The 18,962-nt window shown below is 36.9% G+C and overlaps 1 protein-coding gene and 1 long non-coding RNA gene across 3 annotated transcripts; both read left to right on the plus strand.

Moving 5' to 3' along the window:
* Positions 1–8,351: 8,351 nt before the first annotated feature.
* LOC148693414 (uncharacterized) lies at positions 8,352–11,972 on the plus strand. Its single transcript, XR_015952735.1, has 4 exons — positions 8,352–8,900; positions 9,184–9,250; positions 10,082–10,148; positions 11,707–11,972. It is a non-coding gene; the product is annotated as an uncharacterized LOC148693414 (long non-coding RNA).
* A 1,910-nt stretch (positions 11,973–13,882) lies between these two features.
* Positions 13,883–18,617, plus strand: LOC137728075 (ubiquitin fusion degradation protein 1 B). 2 transcript variants are annotated; one of them, XM_068466962.2, is made up of 10 exons: positions 13,883–14,068; positions 14,641–14,692; positions 15,235–15,312; positions 16,087–16,111; positions 16,197–16,229; positions 16,340–16,461; positions 16,602–16,732; positions 17,011–17,228; positions 17,967–18,217; positions 18,329–18,617. In XM_068466962.2, exons 2-10 carry the CDS (start codon positions 14,690–14,692, stop codon positions 18,425–18,427), a joined length of 960 nt encoding a protein of 319 aa, XP_068323063.1. In that variant the 5' UTR covers positions 13,883–14,068; positions 14,641–14,689; the 3' UTR covers positions 18,428–18,617. The 2 variants fall into 2 exon arrangements, with proteins under 2 accessions (XP_068323063.1, XP_088534596.1); XM_088678470.1 differs by having other exon boundaries at positions 14,061–14,245.
* The last annotated feature ends 345 nt before the right edge of the window (positions 18,618–18,962 follow it).

Here is an 18,962-nt window from a genome sequence, read left to right on the forward strand (position 1 = left end):
TTTCTTTCGAATAATGAATGAATAATGGTTGTTTTAAGGGTTGGGTTTAGTTCGGAAATCGAATCCAAACCCTGATCTGGAAAATCGAACTGAAAATTTCAGTTTGAGAAAATTACATACTGAAATCGAATCAAAATTTTCAGGATCCCGAAATTTGATTTAGGAGAAATAAAGGTCTGGTGGCGGTACAAGGATGGTGTCGATCGAAAACTGGAGTGGACGGAGTGGTGATGGCCGGGTGGCCGTCTAGAACGAGAGGAAAGGAGTCTTCTATTCAAAACAATGGATGGTTGACAAATAATCTCAACCAATCTGACGGTTAGTATTATTTAGGTTATAGACATATTAATAACAAAACTTAAATATACAAATAGATATAGATATATATATATATATATATATATATATATATATATATATTTGGTTCGGATCGGTATTATTGAAAATACGGCCATGTTTTTCAGTATCGGTTCCCATAATTTTCAAGATTTTCTGTTTCGTTTTATTAGGCAGTCGTTTCGAGATTTTTCGAGTCTGAATTTGGGTACAAAAATTCCTGCCCTAGTTGTTTTATTCAAATTTAATATACACATCCTATAGAAATGGTGAATGCTTCCATGACCACAATTTTGTGGGCCTGTGGCATAGGCTTGTAGCATCAAGTCTCGAGACATGCTGTGGTCAAGATTGGCTGTGACACATGTTACATGCAAAGACTACAGATGCACGAAAACTACATATTCAAGGAGGCAACTTGGAAACTCAACAACTATGTAATGTATGACTAGTTAAATCCTGTGCTCGAAGTTTTGTGTTTGATTTCTCCCTCTTGTTACATCATTTGTATCTAACAAAAAAAATACAAAACAAGTACAGATGGCGATTTGAAATAGAGTAGGATAAGAGAGCTAGTGACGTGAGCGAGTGACTGCAGAATTTTAATTATCATCGACTAGTAACGAAAATTAATGCCTCGTACGTGATAGGGACAATTAAAACTATCTTGTATTTTAATCTGTATTTGCTTTTCGAGAAGTTGGATGAAGGGTTGGAGATGCTTTGTGTGAACACTACTGATACATTTGTATCTTGTACCTGCAATTGATATTTTGTTTTCTTTTTTTTCTAGTCAATTGATATTCCGTTGATGGTGGTTTGAAACGGGATTTTGGGGATGGAATATTCATAATGCAGCTTGGAACTAAGTGCAGAAGATCCTTGATGATATTTTGTACCCTCTAAGCGATCTTCTATAGATCTCTTTGTCTGTTGATTCCCTCAATTATGATCTCACTAAATTTTTTAATGTCGATCGATTGATCCCTGCAAGTTTTCTTGGAGCGATTTTTCCCAAATTTTGGTAATTTGTTGGGAAGTATATTACCAACTGTGAATGCAAATTTTCATCTTCTTTTTGGACAAAAATGCATCTGCAAAACAATTAACACCTAAGATCAAGGCCAAAAACATCACGCGTCCACGATGAATGGGGAGGGCCGAAGAGTCTCTGATGTCAAAGCTAGAATTTGAGAGGGAAAGTGTTTAGAGAATTTTAGGAGAAGAATGGACTTAGGTTTTGGAGAAAATGAGTGGCTATACATAGAGTTGTGCCCGGTCCTATTAGGAGAATTGGGACCGGCCACATTTGGTTGATTTGTGGGATTGATTGCAAGATATTATTTCAATTAGTTTGGCAATTAATCAATTGATTTTGGCAATTAATCCTAATTTGAAAAAGATGATTGTGAGTTACCTTGTGGGTGAGTATTTGATGAAGAGTGAAGAGAGGTTTAAAAGAATACCATTTTGATCACCTTTGACCTTGATTGAGCCGTTATTGTCCGTTACGTGCACGTGGGAATCCGGTGTGCTTTGAGGGTAATTTTATCTTCTTTACCCGAAAGTCCACGTGTCGCCTCCTGATTTTCTTGATTATTTTTGGCTTCATAAATGCCCCCACACCTGTTGGGTTGTTCGTAGTAATTGGCAGCAGGTGTAGAGATCTCCAACTTTGACGCAGATTCCCACTTGGACTTAGAATTAGATTCTTCTAGGAAAATGAAATAAATCGTCTCCAAAACCTATTTAAGCCTACCTCAAGTAGGGGATTAAATCAACTTCGGAGGGCAATTATTTATCTCTACAAGAAAGAGAGAAAGCTAGAGGATATTTGTTCCCCCTCCCCTAGCACTTTTTTTTACTTGCCTGTGCAAAGAACCATCTTCTGTTGATTTCTTTGTCTTTTCCGCGCCGCACCAATGTAAGAAAATTTTAATTTTCTTTGTCTTTTTTTTGGGTGGTGTTGCCACGGGGCAGCTGTCGAGGTGGTGCGGCATTTCGGCTGGCAGAGGCCAGGAGTCGGCTTGGCATAGGTCGAGGAGATGGTATGGTAGGGCCCACAACTTATGCTACTCGGCTTGACTGAAGCCAAAGGTTGGCTTAGCATGGGCTGAGGAAATGGAGTGGCATAGGTCATGGTTTGGGCTGCCACGTCTGGGTTGCTTACCAAAAATGAGGAAACTGCTTAAGTTTGATTTATTAGATGTCATAGATAGAGCAATCAAGGATAAAGCTGCCAAGATTGGAGCTGCTGAAGATGAAGTGAGTGCGAAGTAGCTCCTGCCCCCTAACCATTTACTGCTTAGCTGGTCTTCAAGTATTCGATCTTTTGAGCTGTGTAGCCTTCTTGCACAAGAGAGTTTACCCAAATGGATGTTGGGGAATTGGTTTATCCTCTCGCGTTGGAGAGCTTACCCAGATAGGTGTCGGGGAATTAGTTTACCCTCTCACACCGGAGTGCTATTAGTTTAACCTTTTGCACTAAAGAGCAGACCCATATGGGTGTTAGGGAATTGGTTTACCTTCTCGCACTGGAGAGTAGATATGGGTGTTGAGGAATTGGTTTACTCTCTCGCATTGGAGAGCAATTAGTTTATCCTCTTGCACTGGAAAGCAAACCCATATGGGTGTCGGAGAATTGGTTTACCCTCTCGCACTGGAAAGCAATTAGTTTATCCTCTCGTATTGGAGAACAGACCCAGATGAGGGTTTAAGCAATTGTTGTAGACAGCAGTTGAGCTAGGCTTATAAATAACTTCTTGAAACTTCATTGAGAATAAAGAAATTGATCAATTGTGCTAGAAGGTAGAAACTGCATAACAAACTGGATAATCTTCAGCTTGCGAAGTCTTATTCATCGAGCTACTTGAGACTTCGAACTTATTTAGAAAAGCCCTAACGAGGCTCAGGGGGGTGATGGAGACTTCTTATGCTTGTGTAGGCTATGTCGTTGACCTGTCAAGATACTCGTCGCACCAACCCTCATTTGTCAACTTCTCAAGGCACTGTTTCCACTTCTGGCAGCCGTTGGTAGTGTGGTCTGGTCCTTGATGGAATACGCAGTACTTTGTTTGATCTAGCCTAGTAAAATCACCCTTCATGGATGGTGGTAGTTCGAACCAAGGTTCGTTTTTGAGCTTACAGAGAAATTTGGCCAATTAGAACTGTGAACTTGGTGAATGTTTCGGGCGCTAAGTCTTCTCTAGTCGGGGAATGTTCTATATGCTTCTTTTCTAACTCGATTTTGTTAGACTGCTTGGCCTCATCCCATAGTACATGCTTCTCCACCAAAGCATACGAAGCTGTCAGGGTCAATTCTTTTCCCATGATCAATTTTTCGAATAAAGGGTGTTTGGTGGAAAGCCTATTTCTAAATGCTACCGTTGTTATGTCTTCGTTGCAGCCAACAATCTTGGCCTTCTCCACCTTGAACCTCTTGACATAGTCGTGAATTGTCTCCCAATGGTCTTTTACGATGTTGAAGAAATGGTCGGATGTCCTTTTGATTGAGCGGTTTGACGAATACTCCTTAGTGAAAACTAAGGAAAGTTCATTGAAACTTTGGATTGATTACAGCGGTAGGGTGCGAAACTAGTCTTGTGCCTCACCTTGTAGAGTTATGGCAAATATTTTGCACATAAAAATGTCGTTGTTCCTGTAGAGGATCATGATACTGCGGTAGTGCTTGAGACGTCGATCTGGATCTTCATCTCTCTTATACAGAGTGAAGTGAGGCATAGTGAACCTACAAGGTGGATTTGTCCGCTCGATCTCATCCGTGAAAGGTAACCTACTTATGTTGGTCATGTCTCATCAAAGCGCATTGTCAGTAGCCTCATTGTGTTGGAAATTGCACAATCGTTCAGTTAAGAGCCTCTCAACCTTTTCTTGAATTTGCCTCTGCTGGGGCAGTGGAACTAATGGTTGCCCGCGATCGTGACCTATTGGTCTGGGCCACTCTTTTCTATGCTCGACTCGTCTATGCCGTGGTTGCGGTGCATGTGGCACGTTCCTAGAAAACAAGCAGGCTGTTTGCAAGCTGTCGGTTGAACTTAAGCAGTTTGAGTGACTGCTTCTCTTCGTCTGCCATGTTGCCTACCCTGATGTAAGGTGGAGAATGCTCATGCGAGCCTAGTTGATGAGGAGTGATGAAAGGATTTAAAAGAATACCATTCTGATCACCTTTGACCTCAATTGAGTCGTTATTGTCCGTTGCGTGTGCGTGGGAATCCCAGTGTGCCTCGAGGGTAATTTTGTCTTCTTAATCCAAAAGTCCACATGTCACCTCCGTGATTTTCTTGATTATTTTTGGCTCCACACCAACCACATTGGAAATAAGAATACTTGGGTTTATTAGCATGTTAGTGTGATTTTTAAATTAAGAAACTGTTTCCTATCAAATTAATTTAATGGAAAGGAATCTGAACAAACAAGATACAACAAGAAAGAGCATATCAGCTCTGAAGAAGATCCAAACATAGATTCTTGAGCTGGTATTTTCTAGCATGACGAATTATTTTCGCAGAGAATTAGTCTTTTACTGTTGTACGCATGAACTGCTTTCGTTTATTTCGAATTTTCTCGTCAATGGATACGTGATTTGATCTATAAGATTGTGATAGTTTTCTGAGAAGAGATTGCTATTTATGTTATGTAGTTGCATTTGCTGATTCGCTTAATGGAGAAGTACAAACTCAAATAATTTGACAGCAGATTCGCTTTGACTTGCTGTTTTGATGCCACGAGATGGAACACAAGATAATACTACAGATTGGGGATAGAAAGACTAAAGCGCAAGCAAGCAATACTAACGTACGTGGACCTAGAAGAACATCTGTGGAGAGAATATATAACTGTGGGATTAGCAAGGTACATATTCAAGAAAGGAATGGTGCAATAGATGGAATTTCCTTTTTGTTAATTTGATTGTTACTTCGGACCACTAGGCATCGAGTCTTGCCTTCATGGTGTTTCGTAACTTTGGTATGCAATTATTTGTGGTACCAATGCTTCGGTAGCCTTACACCTTGAATAGGAATAAGGACTACTTCCACATTGAACCAGTGTCATGACATAAAGTTTTGGCTAACCTTTCTGACTTGGATGTCTTTTATCTGCAATGATGAGGTACAAAGAATTCGCCCAATTACTAGAGTTCAGAATATATATAGTAGGAAAATATGCACACGATATTCTTTTCCGCATTCATTTCTAATAGATTGCCATAACGTCTATTTAGATGTAAAAACTTTGGTTGTAAGGAATAATATGGCTCGCACTGACGTCGGGTCAGACTAACTTTCAGTTGTGCTGTCTTATGCAGAAAGATGATCGCTTACATATGCAAGTTCATCCATTTACAATGGCAAATTCTATCTACTAAATGAGTGCTTCGTGTTAGGGAACAAAACACGCAGATAAGTAACATTTATGCTTTTTTGTTTTTTTTTTTAAATTATGGAAGGTGGATGAAGGATTGTAGATGCTGGTATAACAATAAGTGACTTCTGCGAAAACAACCGATCGTGCCCTCATACTTTGTTGGGGGATTTGATATTCTGTTCATGCTGGCTCGCACTTTGCAGGTGGACTAATTTTCATGGAATATACATAGTGCAGGCTTTGTGGAACAAAGTGAAGATCCTTCGTGATATATAATTTGTGCTGCTCCAATTCACAATCAAGAATGTAACCGACGCGAACATGTACAGATTAGTTGCCAGTCGATTTCCTATATATCGATCTTGTTGACATTGAAATTATCAAGAATCTCATCAAGATAATTTTGTTTTTGAATGGAAAGGAATCTGAACAGAAAGATAGAACGAACAGTGGCGAATGAGCATATTCAGCTGCTTAGAAGATTCACAGAGAGCGCTGGACCAATCTACTTCTCACAGGACAGAATATAAATAAGGCTTTCTACTGCTGTGGACATAGATGCTTTGCTTGTCAACTTTAATGCATGATCTGATCAACACCTTACTTAAATGGCCTCAAGCTGCAGGGTCAGCTTGAGCACTTGGTGATAAAGTGGCTTTTGTTCTCTCTTCTGGGTGGATTCTACTTTTAGTATTACTTTACTTCTTAAAACCTGTATTGAATCTGCTGGTGTCGATTGGAACATTCACTGATATGTATACAAGTGTTGAGAAGATATTATTTTTTTAGAGAACAAAGTTTGGCTCTCCTTAACTACAAATCACAAACTAACACATATGCTGAGGTGATTTAAAACAATTACAAAGGAAAAAGTTTTTTACACGTGTGAACTGTGATTTATTTGTACAAGATTCCTTTAACATAAGGAGCCAAGTATTTTCTTTTCTAATCAAAATTCTTGTGTTGGTTAATTATATACTGACTTCTCATTTAACTTTTGATGGAGACGCACGAACTGAATGAATTTGAGTGTTACAAGACATTGCACTAATTAGTAGATTGAGTAGGAAAAATATAAAAAGAAATAAAAAGCAGCAAACAGAACCAGAAAAAGAATAAATAAGGTGATCCTCAAAAACAAGATTTTTCAGTGTCCCATGAACAAGGGGCAGAACACCACATGTCATTATATAATTGGAGGGTCTCTTGAAAAGCAAAAACTTTCCTCCAATTGTATAATAACATGTGGCGTACCGTCTCATGTTTCAGGCACACTGAAAAATCTCTCCTAAAAGATCAATCTTGGACATGGTAAAAGGATCAAAGAGGATGGGGTTGTGGAGAGCCAAAAGATAGGGCAAATCCTCTTTGTAGCAACTAGCAACTCAACCTGCTTGCTAAGATATTAGCATGATGTGTATTGTACACAAGCCATGTTCAAGTTGCAATTGGATTTTTGTTATCTGGATTCTGGACTGTTTACTGAGGATCACAAGACAGTGTGTCCAAGTTTTCTTGGCGTTTCTCATGTTTCTTACCCTATTTGATTCAAAGCTCACGATTCGTAGTTATCTCACACCTTGGAAACTGAAGCATTCAGATTGATGCCTTGATGGCCTTACATCTTAGATAGGATTAGAGATTTACCATGGTGAAACTGAGTCATGATATCGTCAAATGTTTTGGCATAACATTGCCCAACTTGGATGTTCCTTCCCTTTTTTTCCCTTAGCCGTGCTATGTGGCGTGGAGCAACAAAGTAACTTATAACGTACTGGCTAGCCCACGGCACTGAGGTGTGTCGTGACAATGACATAATGCGATGTGTACAAAAATTTGTATATGTCTTTAAAATATTGAAACAGGAAGCTACGGTCACGGTGTACATGTGTCATGTAAGCCCTTCTCATGAATCAACATATTTAGAAAGAAAAATACTCTTATTAGGAATGAAGAATTATAGTTTTGAAATGTCAATAATAATTCCTATAAATAAATAAATAGATAGCATTTACAAAATTACTAATCAAAACATCATAACGTATTATATCCAAGTAATGAAAACTAATAAAAATACACATGAGTGGATAACATTACCTATTCACAATAATTATAATTGTACCCAAAAAATTTTGTGACGACCCATCCCTACTTTTCACTGTAATTTCTTTTCCATTGGTGTGAGTTGACGATTTTACCCCTTTTTGGACAAAAGTGGAATCTGACATGGACATGGTTTTCGGCTTTCAATTTCATTTTCCTGGTTTTGTACTAAATTAGTACTCGTCGTTACGAATGTGTGAGCACGTGTTAGACTCGAATCAGATTCGTAACGAAGAAGTTACGCTCCATTAAAGTACGTTAATTACGAGTATTTTTGTACATGCGTGTACAAATTTATCAGTGCTTGAAACACTGTAGGGAGGCAGATTTTGTACATTAAAAATTGTACAAAATCCACCAATCCCTTCTTTAATTGGTGGATCTGGTTCCCTTCACCAATCAAATCCCTCCAATCCCTCTCCACCACTCACATCTCTTCCCTCACCAATCAGAAAGCAACTCTCACTCTCTCTTCTCTCTCTCTCTCTCTCTCTCCCCGAACTCTCTTTCTTTCTGCAACAAGGATGAACCACCCTCAAACCTCATCAACGTGACCTTAAAACCATACATTCGAACTCGTCTCACCACCACGAACACAACCATACCTTTGGATCGTGGTTTGACCGAGTTTTGGATGTCGAACTCGGAAGGTCCAACTCGGATTAGTTTTTCCCGATGAGTTACGAGCGAGTTACAAGTTTTTAGAAAGTCTAAAGGCCTCCACTCAATTCTTTGAGGTCTCTAGTGAAGGTTTGAAGGAGAAACAACCTCGAAACACAAGGTTTCGAGAAGTCGGAGTTTTGACCGTGTCTTTCGAGCCATTTTCAAGCCACCTCAGTCCATTTTTTGGACCTCCAAAAGGCACAATCGTGTTTTTCTCTTCATAAGCTTCATTTCCATATAAAGTTTGTGAAAAATGATTGAGAAATGAAGAAGATATGAAGGTTTGAAATTTTACCCAGAAACCGACGACTTTTTCCAAATTCGGGGAACCAAACGGCGGCAACCAGTGAGGATGACCGGAGAAGACAATGGAATATTCCATCAACTATGACGGAATATTCTAACGGCGTCAGGTAACAACGTTAACTTCTATTAAGATTTTAACGAAATATTCCTACATCATTAGTCACACAGACCACACGTGCTGTGTGTGGCCAGCACGTGTGGTCGTGCCTTGGCCAGCGCATGAGGACACGTCCGGTGTCCAAAAATAATTTTGGAATTTTGTTAGGTTCATGAAATCGAGTAGATTGATTTCGTATATTCAAATCCTATGTTTGAGCAATCTATAGAGATTTTATTTAAGTTTCCATATATATGTTATTAAATTAATTAAATTAGTAAATTTGCGTATAGGGGAAATGTATTCCAAGGGCGTACGAGGTCAAGCAAGGCTCAGAGTCTTCATTTCGACTGTGTATCAGTGAGTGGGCAATTTATTTTTTTATACATATGGCTTATAGTTTCCACAAATGCATTTAAATGGATTTACGCCTATTATGCCACAATTTTAGTTTGGTAAATATTGCCTTGTGTTTGGAATTATAAAATGACTATGGAATGTTCATATGCATATTTACCTGCTTATAAATATAGTACTGTGGTAGAATACTAAATGATTCTACAAGACGCGCAAGTAAATTCAAGTGAGTTTAGTATATTGATTGAATTGTATGGCATACATATATTCATATAGTTAGCTCATCATTACTACACCCCGGTGTTAGTGCTCCCGTCCAGGACTAGGGCCAACCTTCACGTGTATGTTCACCTCCCACACCGCATGCTCGTCTTGGATCCAAGTAGGTGCTAACCTGTCGTACAGGTCGTGTTAGGTGACTCCGACTTGTAGATGACTGCACTTAGTGCAAGCTTCACGTGATCGTAGCACTAAAGTGTATATTATTATTACACCTAGCCTATCGTACATGTCACATTAGGTGACTCTAGCTTATGTGATAGTATAGATTGATGAGCCATAGGTGCAGTTGTACAAGTCACATTAGGTGATCCCAACTTGCGTGCTAGTATATTGTCAAGCACATGCCTATATTTTTATTGTTATTGAATTATTCCTGTTGTGGCATATTTCTGATATATATTGTTGGCATACATTAAATCTTCATACTTATACGTAGTATGATTTTAAGGAAACTATACTTGTTTTACAACGAGGGGTTAGCGTTCGAAAGTAAAGGTTTTCTTACAAGCGTTGTTTTGCTGACCCACTCAACTTTGATTTTCGCCCCTCCAGGTTTAGTAGTTGTGCTTAAGTGTAAACGAGGATTCTGGCAAATCTCAGGAGATGGTTATCTTCAATGGTATAACCCTCATCCTATTTACTATATTGTCTTATGCTCTGACATCACGTGTGAAAATGGTTCAATCCTGCTCACCCACGCACTCTTTTGATTAGGCACTTTTAGGTTTAAATTTATTCACATTTTCCACATCACTACACTTTATGGCTTCTAGGTGTCGGCCAACACAGCTCGATTCGGTGTCCTAGTGGACATTCCAGGTCGGGATGTGTCAAATTTCCTTTTAAAACCGTTGCATAATGCCTCTTCATCTAAAATATCTTTTTCAATATAAACAACGAAACAATTGTTCATCCATAAAGCATCTTTTTGATTATGTAAGTTCTTATTCACATTCATTGTGGAAAAGACATGTTCCATACTTGTGGTTGCAACTGATAAAATAAATCCCAGTGTCAAAGCAAGTCCACTAATGAGTAAGTTTGATCTTTTTTTAAATAAAATAAAATAAAAAGGGGACAATTGGTGGCAAGTTACAGTTATCCACCCCTTCTGGGGCCAGAAAGACTCACAGAGGTATTTCAACCTCTCCCTAGCCACAAGTCTAATCTTTTTTAGTCTTAACCATTTTTTGTGTGAAAGATCATTAATTCCTTTTAAATATGCAAGCTTAATGTTAGAGCTCATGTCCCAAATGTAATTCTAAATTGTTCTTTGAATAACTTAAGATAGTGCTACGAAAAATCACTTGGATAAAATTGGACAAGTTGCATCAACTTTTCTATGTCAAAAGTGTATACTAGATTATTTGGACTTAAACATGCTACAGGCAAAAGTAACTCAGTATTCTTCTCAGTAACTCAATAAGTTGCTTGCTTATGAGTCTATGACATCAATGAATAAAAACACAATAATGCAAGTTTGTGATAAGATAAGCTTTTCAATTTGATCTCCCTCTACTCAAAAAAATAAAAAATAAATAAAAAAAAATCATCCATGATAAATTTTAATATGATTCTTGTCACCAAAGAAAGAAACTTCATAAAGCAAGGATTCCCAGACCCGCACTCTCATCATTTGCATATTTCGACTGAGTCTATTGTATTCATAACATCTTGATACTTCTTTTGTAATGCATGTGATGAATCATTTGTGATTTCAAAAAGTTGAACGATTAAATAAAAGTCAATCGAAACTTAACTTTAACTTTTTGAAGTGTCAATAATAATTCTTATAAATAAATAAATAGATAATATTTACAAAAGTACTAATCAAAACATCGTAATATATTATATCCAAGTAATGAAAAGTAATAAAAAACACATGAGTGGATAATATTACCTATTCACAATAATTATAATTGTACCCAACAAATTTCCTTTTAAAACCATTGCATAATGCCTCTTCATCTAAAATATCTTCTTCAATATAAACAACGAAACAATTGTTCATCCATAAAGCAACCTTTTGATTATGTAAGTTGTTATTCACATTAGTTGTAGAAAAGACTTGTTCTATACTTGTGGTTGTAATTAATAGGATAAATCTCAGTGTCAAAGCAAGTCCACTAACGAGTAAGTCTGATCTTTTTTTCTTTTTCTTTTTTCCTAAAAAATAGGACAACTGGTGGCAAGTCACGGTTATCCACTCATTCCAAGGGTTGGGAAGACTCACAGAGGCATTTCAACCTCATCCTGGCCACAAGTCTGATCGTTTTTAGTCTTAACTATTTTTTGTGAAAGATCATTGATTCCTTTTAAATATTCAAGCTTAATGTTAGAGCTCATGTCCCAACTGTAATTCTAAATTGTTCTTTGAGTAACTCAAGATAGTGTTACGAAAAATCGCTTGGATAAAATTGGACAAGTTGCATCAACTTTTCTATGTCAGAAGCATATACTATATTATTTGGACTCAAACATGCCACGCACAAAAGTAACTCGTTATTCTTCTCAGTAACTCAATAAGTTGCTTGCTTATGAGTCTATGACATCAATGAATAAAAACACAATAATATAAGTTTGTGATAAGATGAGCTTTTCGATTTGATCTCCCTCCACTAAAAAAAATTATCATCCATGGTAAATTTTAATATGATTCTTGTCACCAAAGAGAGAAACTTCATAAAGCAAAGATTCCCAACCCCGCACTCTCATCATTGCATATTTCGACAGAGTCTATTTTATTCACAATATCTTGATACTTCTTTTTTAATGCATGTGATGAATCCTTTGTGATTTCAAAAAGTTGAGCAATTAGATAAAAGTCATTCGAACCTTTACTTTAACTTTTTGTTCAAAACCTAATGCGGCTTTACATCTGGCTTTATCATCATTCAAAGAATTTGGGCACCCGAATACATTTCCCTTACTACTATTAGGAAAAACAGGCTAGTCTGCTGGTAAACCCAGTGTCCGTCAACACAACTAAAATCCAGATTTGAATGTTTTTGCTAGTCCATAAAACAATTTGAGACCCGGCCACTAGAGGAAACGCAGATGGATGCACCATGCAAATGCGTGTGTTGGTTGTTGTGATGCAAATTAAGACCATTTAAGTAAGTACGTGAAAAGGAAGTCGGTTAGTAAGGTTGACAAAGGTACCGGGACGCGATGCAACTAAGCAACCCTAGCATGCAAAAATATATAACCGCAAGCTGTCGCATTTGTATGGATCTTTCCAAACTTTAAGTCGCATCCCATCAAAGAGAAAATAAGAGCATGGATTTTTTACGGTATCTCAAAATATAAAATACTCTAAATGTTTTAAGTGTTAAATTTTTGTTTAAAACTACAAAATAAAACTTACCTATTAAAACACTAGAGAGTATCCATGCTCCTGAGCACCTTATAATTTTTCAAGGAGGGTAAATTCCTTGGATGTTTGATTTAATATCTTCTTCTCTTTTTGGTTTGGGTACGTAATTAACTTATTAATTATATAACAAATGCAAGCAAGTAAACCCTAGCAAACGCATATAACAATTGCAAGCATATGCATTGATCTATTGCGGATCTCTCTAAAACTCACATGCATCACGTCACTAACACCAATCGATACAAATGGTGGTTCGGGCATCCTCTCCCAGGTGTTTTGAGCGGTTGAACTTTTCAAACGGATGCCTATGAGGCCTATCAAACTTTACAAAATTCAGTTTAAAATTTTGGTCTCTCTAACATTATTCTTTAATATTTCAACATGCTTTATCAATAGGATAATGTTAGGAATACCAAATTTACAAACCAAATGACGTGGTAGTTAATGATTGAATTATTACTTTAAGTGTTGATTAATGTACTTATTTCCTATTGATAACACATAATTTAGTTTAAAATTTTGATATCCCTAACATTTTCCCCATCAATAATTCCTTTAATTGTCGTTCCACCATTTATGCGGATGGGATATTGCTCAAGGAACCTGATGCAATGGCTAGACCCAACATTTATGTCACTGAGGATGAGAAATTCATATCGGACAAAATTGGTGTTTATTTCAGGTGCAAGAAAATTAAAAAGAATGAGGTAGTATTTAATAAATAAATAAATAAAAGTGATTGAATAACTAATAATTCACGGGTTAAAAAATTATTTGCTATTACAATATCCCAGAAGTTGAGGTTTTGAATTTTTCGGATTATTCGTATTAACGTTACTTTCCTTTGGTGTGTAAATTTTTAACTTTTCGAGTTGTTCGGGTTGTAAGAACACAAGCATGGCCTTGGTGTAGATGTTAATTTTGGGCCAACATCACCAAAAGTGATGAGTTACATTGGCATGGGCCAACACTACAGCGTGCACAAAACGCATAGAGGCGCATCTTAGCCTTTTCTTGCGCTACATTCCAACTATTTCTTCTACTCTCAAGTCTCACCCCACAAAACATATTCCAACATCGTCGTACGTCTTCCCAACAGAGATCAAAACAGACACTGCGACTTCTTCATCTGCTCCTTCTTCTCCTTCTCTCTCCATCTGACGGTATCAGAATTCTCACCCGCTTTTTCAAATTATTTACCGTTTTGTTTCGCGTTTGGTTTTTCCAATTCATAATCTAATTACAGTTCTAGATCCATCCAATTTTTCCTACCTAACAAAACACCCTCAAATTTCTCAGTTTTTCTGTTTCTGACCGTACTGTTTTCTTTTGAAACAAAGGTTATATCTTGCTTTATTTTTTTTAATTAAGCTAAATATTGGGTTGAGTTTTGAGTAATGGTTGTCTGCAATTCTAGTATTTGATTGATTAGTTATCTTTTTTTTCAGAAATTGAATGCGATATGTGATTATATATTTGGTAATTTTATGAATGTAATTGTTTATTTGATTCATTGTAGCCTGAGTTTTTCGGTCCGGTGCAATGAGAAAAACAAAGGAAATTTGATACAAGTTGGAAAAGTTGGAACCTTTGAATAATGTGGTTACTTTGATGTGGGCATTAGTTGCTCGTTAGGATTGTTTGCTTTCAATTTATGGACACATGATAGTTTCAGTAGTTGATTATTTGGTTTTGTGCAAGTACATTGAGCTGTATTTTTGTTTTGTTTTGATAGGGAGCTTTTGGAGTTTGATAACCGGTGTTCAAATCAATACGCAGTCAATATGGTATGGGTTTTGCTTAGTATATCTTGTTATTTATGTAAAAGAATAGAAAAGGTTTAACTTTTCGCTGTTTAATTACTCAGTACCAACGGGCAGGTAATGATTTTCTGGGTTGAAGAGTATATTGTTGACTAGATTAGTTCATTCTTTACTTAAAACCATAGATTATGTAAAGTCTTTACTCCTGGTTCAGTATGAGTAACGCCGATGCCAGCTTTTGAGGTGGTAATTGTTTGAGAAGTTTTGAGTTTAACCCTTAGCTTACTGCCTACTTTGCATTGTCATGTGATGCAAGAAGTTACTAGTTGCGGGATCTTTTTAAGACTGATGCTAGTCATCTAATATTAACTTATTGCAGACCAATTTAGATATTACTATCACTTCTTTTTTTCCTTTTGTGAATAAAAATATGCTAACTGCCACCGTTTATTTTGGTTGGTTTTTGTGACTTGAAGAGATTGTTCTTATGCATTGTTCTCCATTCAAATTTCATGAAGTGCTATAACCTGTTATTCTCCATTCAAAATTTGTCTGTCTTGTTGCAGGATTTTTATGGATACGGGTATCGTGGGACATCGTTTGAGCAGACATATCGATGTTATCCAGCATCTTTCATTGAAAAGGTTGGAATTCTTCATTTCTTTTCAAACTATGTATATGTCTTAGCACAGTTAAAGGATAGATTATTGTGCTTAGTGGAAGGCGTCCTTTCCATTTTCTTTCTTCTCTCCCGTGTTCAAAAATCTTAACAGTTCTCATATACCTCTTGTATTAATTATATATGCTCCGTTTATTGTGTTGAACAAATATATATATATATATATGGGTTACGATACAGGGACGCATGCTTTCGACACACAATTTGAAACCCATTTTGTAGGGATTCACTTCTTAATGTATTTCAATAATCTGAACCGTCTATATTTTAGTACATCATTCCTGGATCATCCTTGCAAAAAATTGAACAAATCCAAAACCATTAAGACTTTCATTTGTGGTGAAGAAAATGGACGAATACGGTTCTACAAAGAAACACTAAATTTAATTCAACGTCATATCATTTCAGATTTTGGTATTTTTGGAAGACATGATCTTTGGAGGTAGTAAGACATAAAAGATAGATGGTTGGATCATTGAAATACATTATGGAGTGGGCCTCAAGAAATCGTCTGTCAAAATGTGTGTCAAAAGCGCGTGTCACCAGATACTAACCCTGTGTATATGTATAGATTCCTGAGTAAATTATTTTGTAGCTGTGGTGTGAATGTATACACGCTTGGTTACTAGGCTTTGGTGTTCTACTGGATGAATTCCCCCTCCCCCGTGATTGTTAGTATTTTGTTTCTCACTTGTTCAGTTCCTTTATTCTGATATCAAATTTTTCTTTTTATTTTCAGCCACAAATTGAAAGTGGCGATAAAAGTAAGTATCCGACTTGTCAATTATTTTGGTTAGGTTTTCCTTTTATTGTGTATTCCTAATTTTTTTTATCTTACTTATTTTTCAGTTATAATGCCTCCTTCAGCCCTTGACCGTCTTGGTGAGTTGTTTTACTTTAGTCCTTTGTTATGAAGATTTCTATGTCAGATGAATTTATTACGTATTAGTTGCCAACTATGATATATTAATGCTAATTTAATCCTAATACAGCATCTTTACACATTGATTATCCAATGTTGTTTGAGCTTCGAAATGATTCTGTTGACCGGGTCTCTCATTGTGGGGTGCTGGAGTTCATTGCAGAAGAAGGCATGATCTATATGCCATATTGGGTAAGAATTCAGTGTGCTCTAAACTTCTAATATATGCACGGCTTTACTTGGGGAAAGTTACTTTGAAGTTGATTTTGCAGCCAAAAATGCCTTCTGATCTTTACCTTGAGCTGTTTCCTTTTGGCGTTTTTATTTCTTAGATGATGGAGAATATGCTTTTGCAAGAAGGGGATATTGTGCGAGTGAAAAATGCGACTCTTCCGAAGGGAACATATGTTAAATTACAACCCCATACAAAGGACTTTCTAGATATCTCAAATCCAAAAGCTATGTAAGTAAATGATTCATATGTTATTCCATATTCATTATCCAAAAGCTATGTAAGTAAATGATTCATTGATATGACTTGTTAATGTTTCTTGTTGAGTTATTGCATTTCTTTGTAATACGTATTGTGTGAGTGGCGTATCTATTTTATGCTAAGTACCTCTTCCATGTTCATTCCATGAAACTATCTATTTATTGTGACAATCATTTCATGATTTTGTTTCTTAAGTTTTCTGTTAATGTTCTGATGCCAAAGAAGTTGATTATCTTGTTGCAATGCAGCTTGGAGACGACGCTGAGGAATTTTTCTTGCTTAACCACTGGGGACAGTATTATGGTAGCATACAACAACAAGAAGTATTATATAGATATTATAGAAACAAAACCTTCTCATGCAATAACTATTATTGAGACAGACTGTGAGGTGGACTTTGCACCTCCGCTTGACTATAAGGAACCTGAAAGGCCTGCTGTCCCTCTAAATAAGGCAACTGCTCAAGGTACGGATTTTTATCCTCGTGGCCATAAGCACGGCTGGCATAATTTTTCCGGCTTTTCTATTTGTTTATTTCAGTTCTTGGTTTGTCGTTGATTGGATTCCTCTTTTGTTTCCTTATTGTGCCCTTTCCTTCCTCAAACTACTTATTTCCTGTCCTTGCTCTTTTCTGAGATTGTGTGGGTTTATCTGGTTTGTCTCTTGTATTGTATGTCAGCTGTGTGCTGGGAAATTTTGTTCTAGTGTATTTAGACATAGGCATTATACATTTTGATCCTGCTAGGGGATTCATTCACTAAGAAGCTAGACTTGCTAAATGCCTGAGATTTACCTAGTGTTCTGCCACTTGGCCATCCCGGTGAATTTTTTAAGATCTTCTGCGTTGTTTGCTACAGTTGACATACATATTGTTGATTAGACCTTTTGGGTTGAGTCTTTTGACAGAATCCTCATAATATTCAACTTTTTGACATTCAACAAACTGGTAGAAAACTTTTAACCACAGAAAACCAGTAAATTGTCAATTACTGGAAAAATGTTTACATTTTCTGCTTGAAGGCTGGAATTGAAACTATGAACATTCTAGCATATAGTGGTGATTAAAGGTTTTATTCAAGTCACAGAAATTACATAGTCTGTAGTCCTCTTAATTTTGAACACTACATGTATTTCAACATAATGGTATTCCATTGTCCAAGAAGAGAACAGAAAGGAATTATACGAGTTTCTGAATTTCTTGCAGTTGAAGAGGATCCTGCTGAGGCTGAACCTAAATTTAACCCTTTTACTGGATCTGGAAGACGCTTGGATGGCAAACCTTTGAAATATGAGCCAGCACCGGCTTCCTCAGGGTTTAAAGACAAGAAACCTGCAGTCACCAATGGAAATGCACAACCTTCTACAGGATCTAGTTCACAAGCTGCCAGTCGTCAGGCTCAGGGAAAACTTGTTTTCGGAGGAAATGCCAGTCGAACTCCAAAGGAAACAAAAAAGGTGCTCTTTGGTTCACTTGTTTCATGACTCAACTTTGGAATTATATTACGAACGTTGCCAGTTTGATGTGATGCTGATGGTAAATCACTCTTTATCTATTCAATTCTGCAGGAAGCTGCAAAAGAGACTAAGAAAGAGAAGCAACCGGAAGTGAAAGAAGACCCGAAGTTCCAGCCTTTTACCGGGAAAAAGTACTCACTGAGGGGTTGATTGGATCGGATTATCAAACCATGTGTTGCTTTTAACTTATGTTGTCCCACTTCATCTGACCTTATCTGCGTCTGCGTCGGATTGGGTGAATATAACTAAATTATGTACTGATCCAGATGTTGTATTGTTGGATAAAACACTAGATTTTGTCAAAACTGAGGATAGAAATACAATTTCAGTTTGTGCAGCATTTCGATTTTTTATTTATTTTCCCCTTGCAATCCATCTGCTTCATAACATGATTGCAACAAACACTGACGTTGTGAAAAGTGAAAACTATCATAACTGTGTTTAGACTTAAAATAACGCATGTTCGAGGTCCAATTGCTTTGTTCCGTCGTTCTAAAGGTTCTTTTGGCGTGGCATTGTTGGCGACAATTCCTCTTTCTAGAGTGCATTAAACGAAGACGGTTTTTACAAGCAGAAAAGCACTTTTTATGCGACAGACTTGTAGTTTTTCTTAAGTGGGAGACCTAATTTGCAGGGTGAGTTTTTCATTACATATGTGACTAAAACAATCCGTTTTGTCTCTGTT

This window comes from Pyrus communis, chromosome 10, assembly GCF_041283825.1.
Source record: "Pyrus communis isolate YQ-2024b chromosome 10, ASM4128382v1, whole genome shotgun sequence".
Lineage (NCBI taxonomy): Eukaryota > Viridiplantae > Streptophyta > Magnoliopsida > Rosales > Rosaceae > Pyrus > Pyrus communis.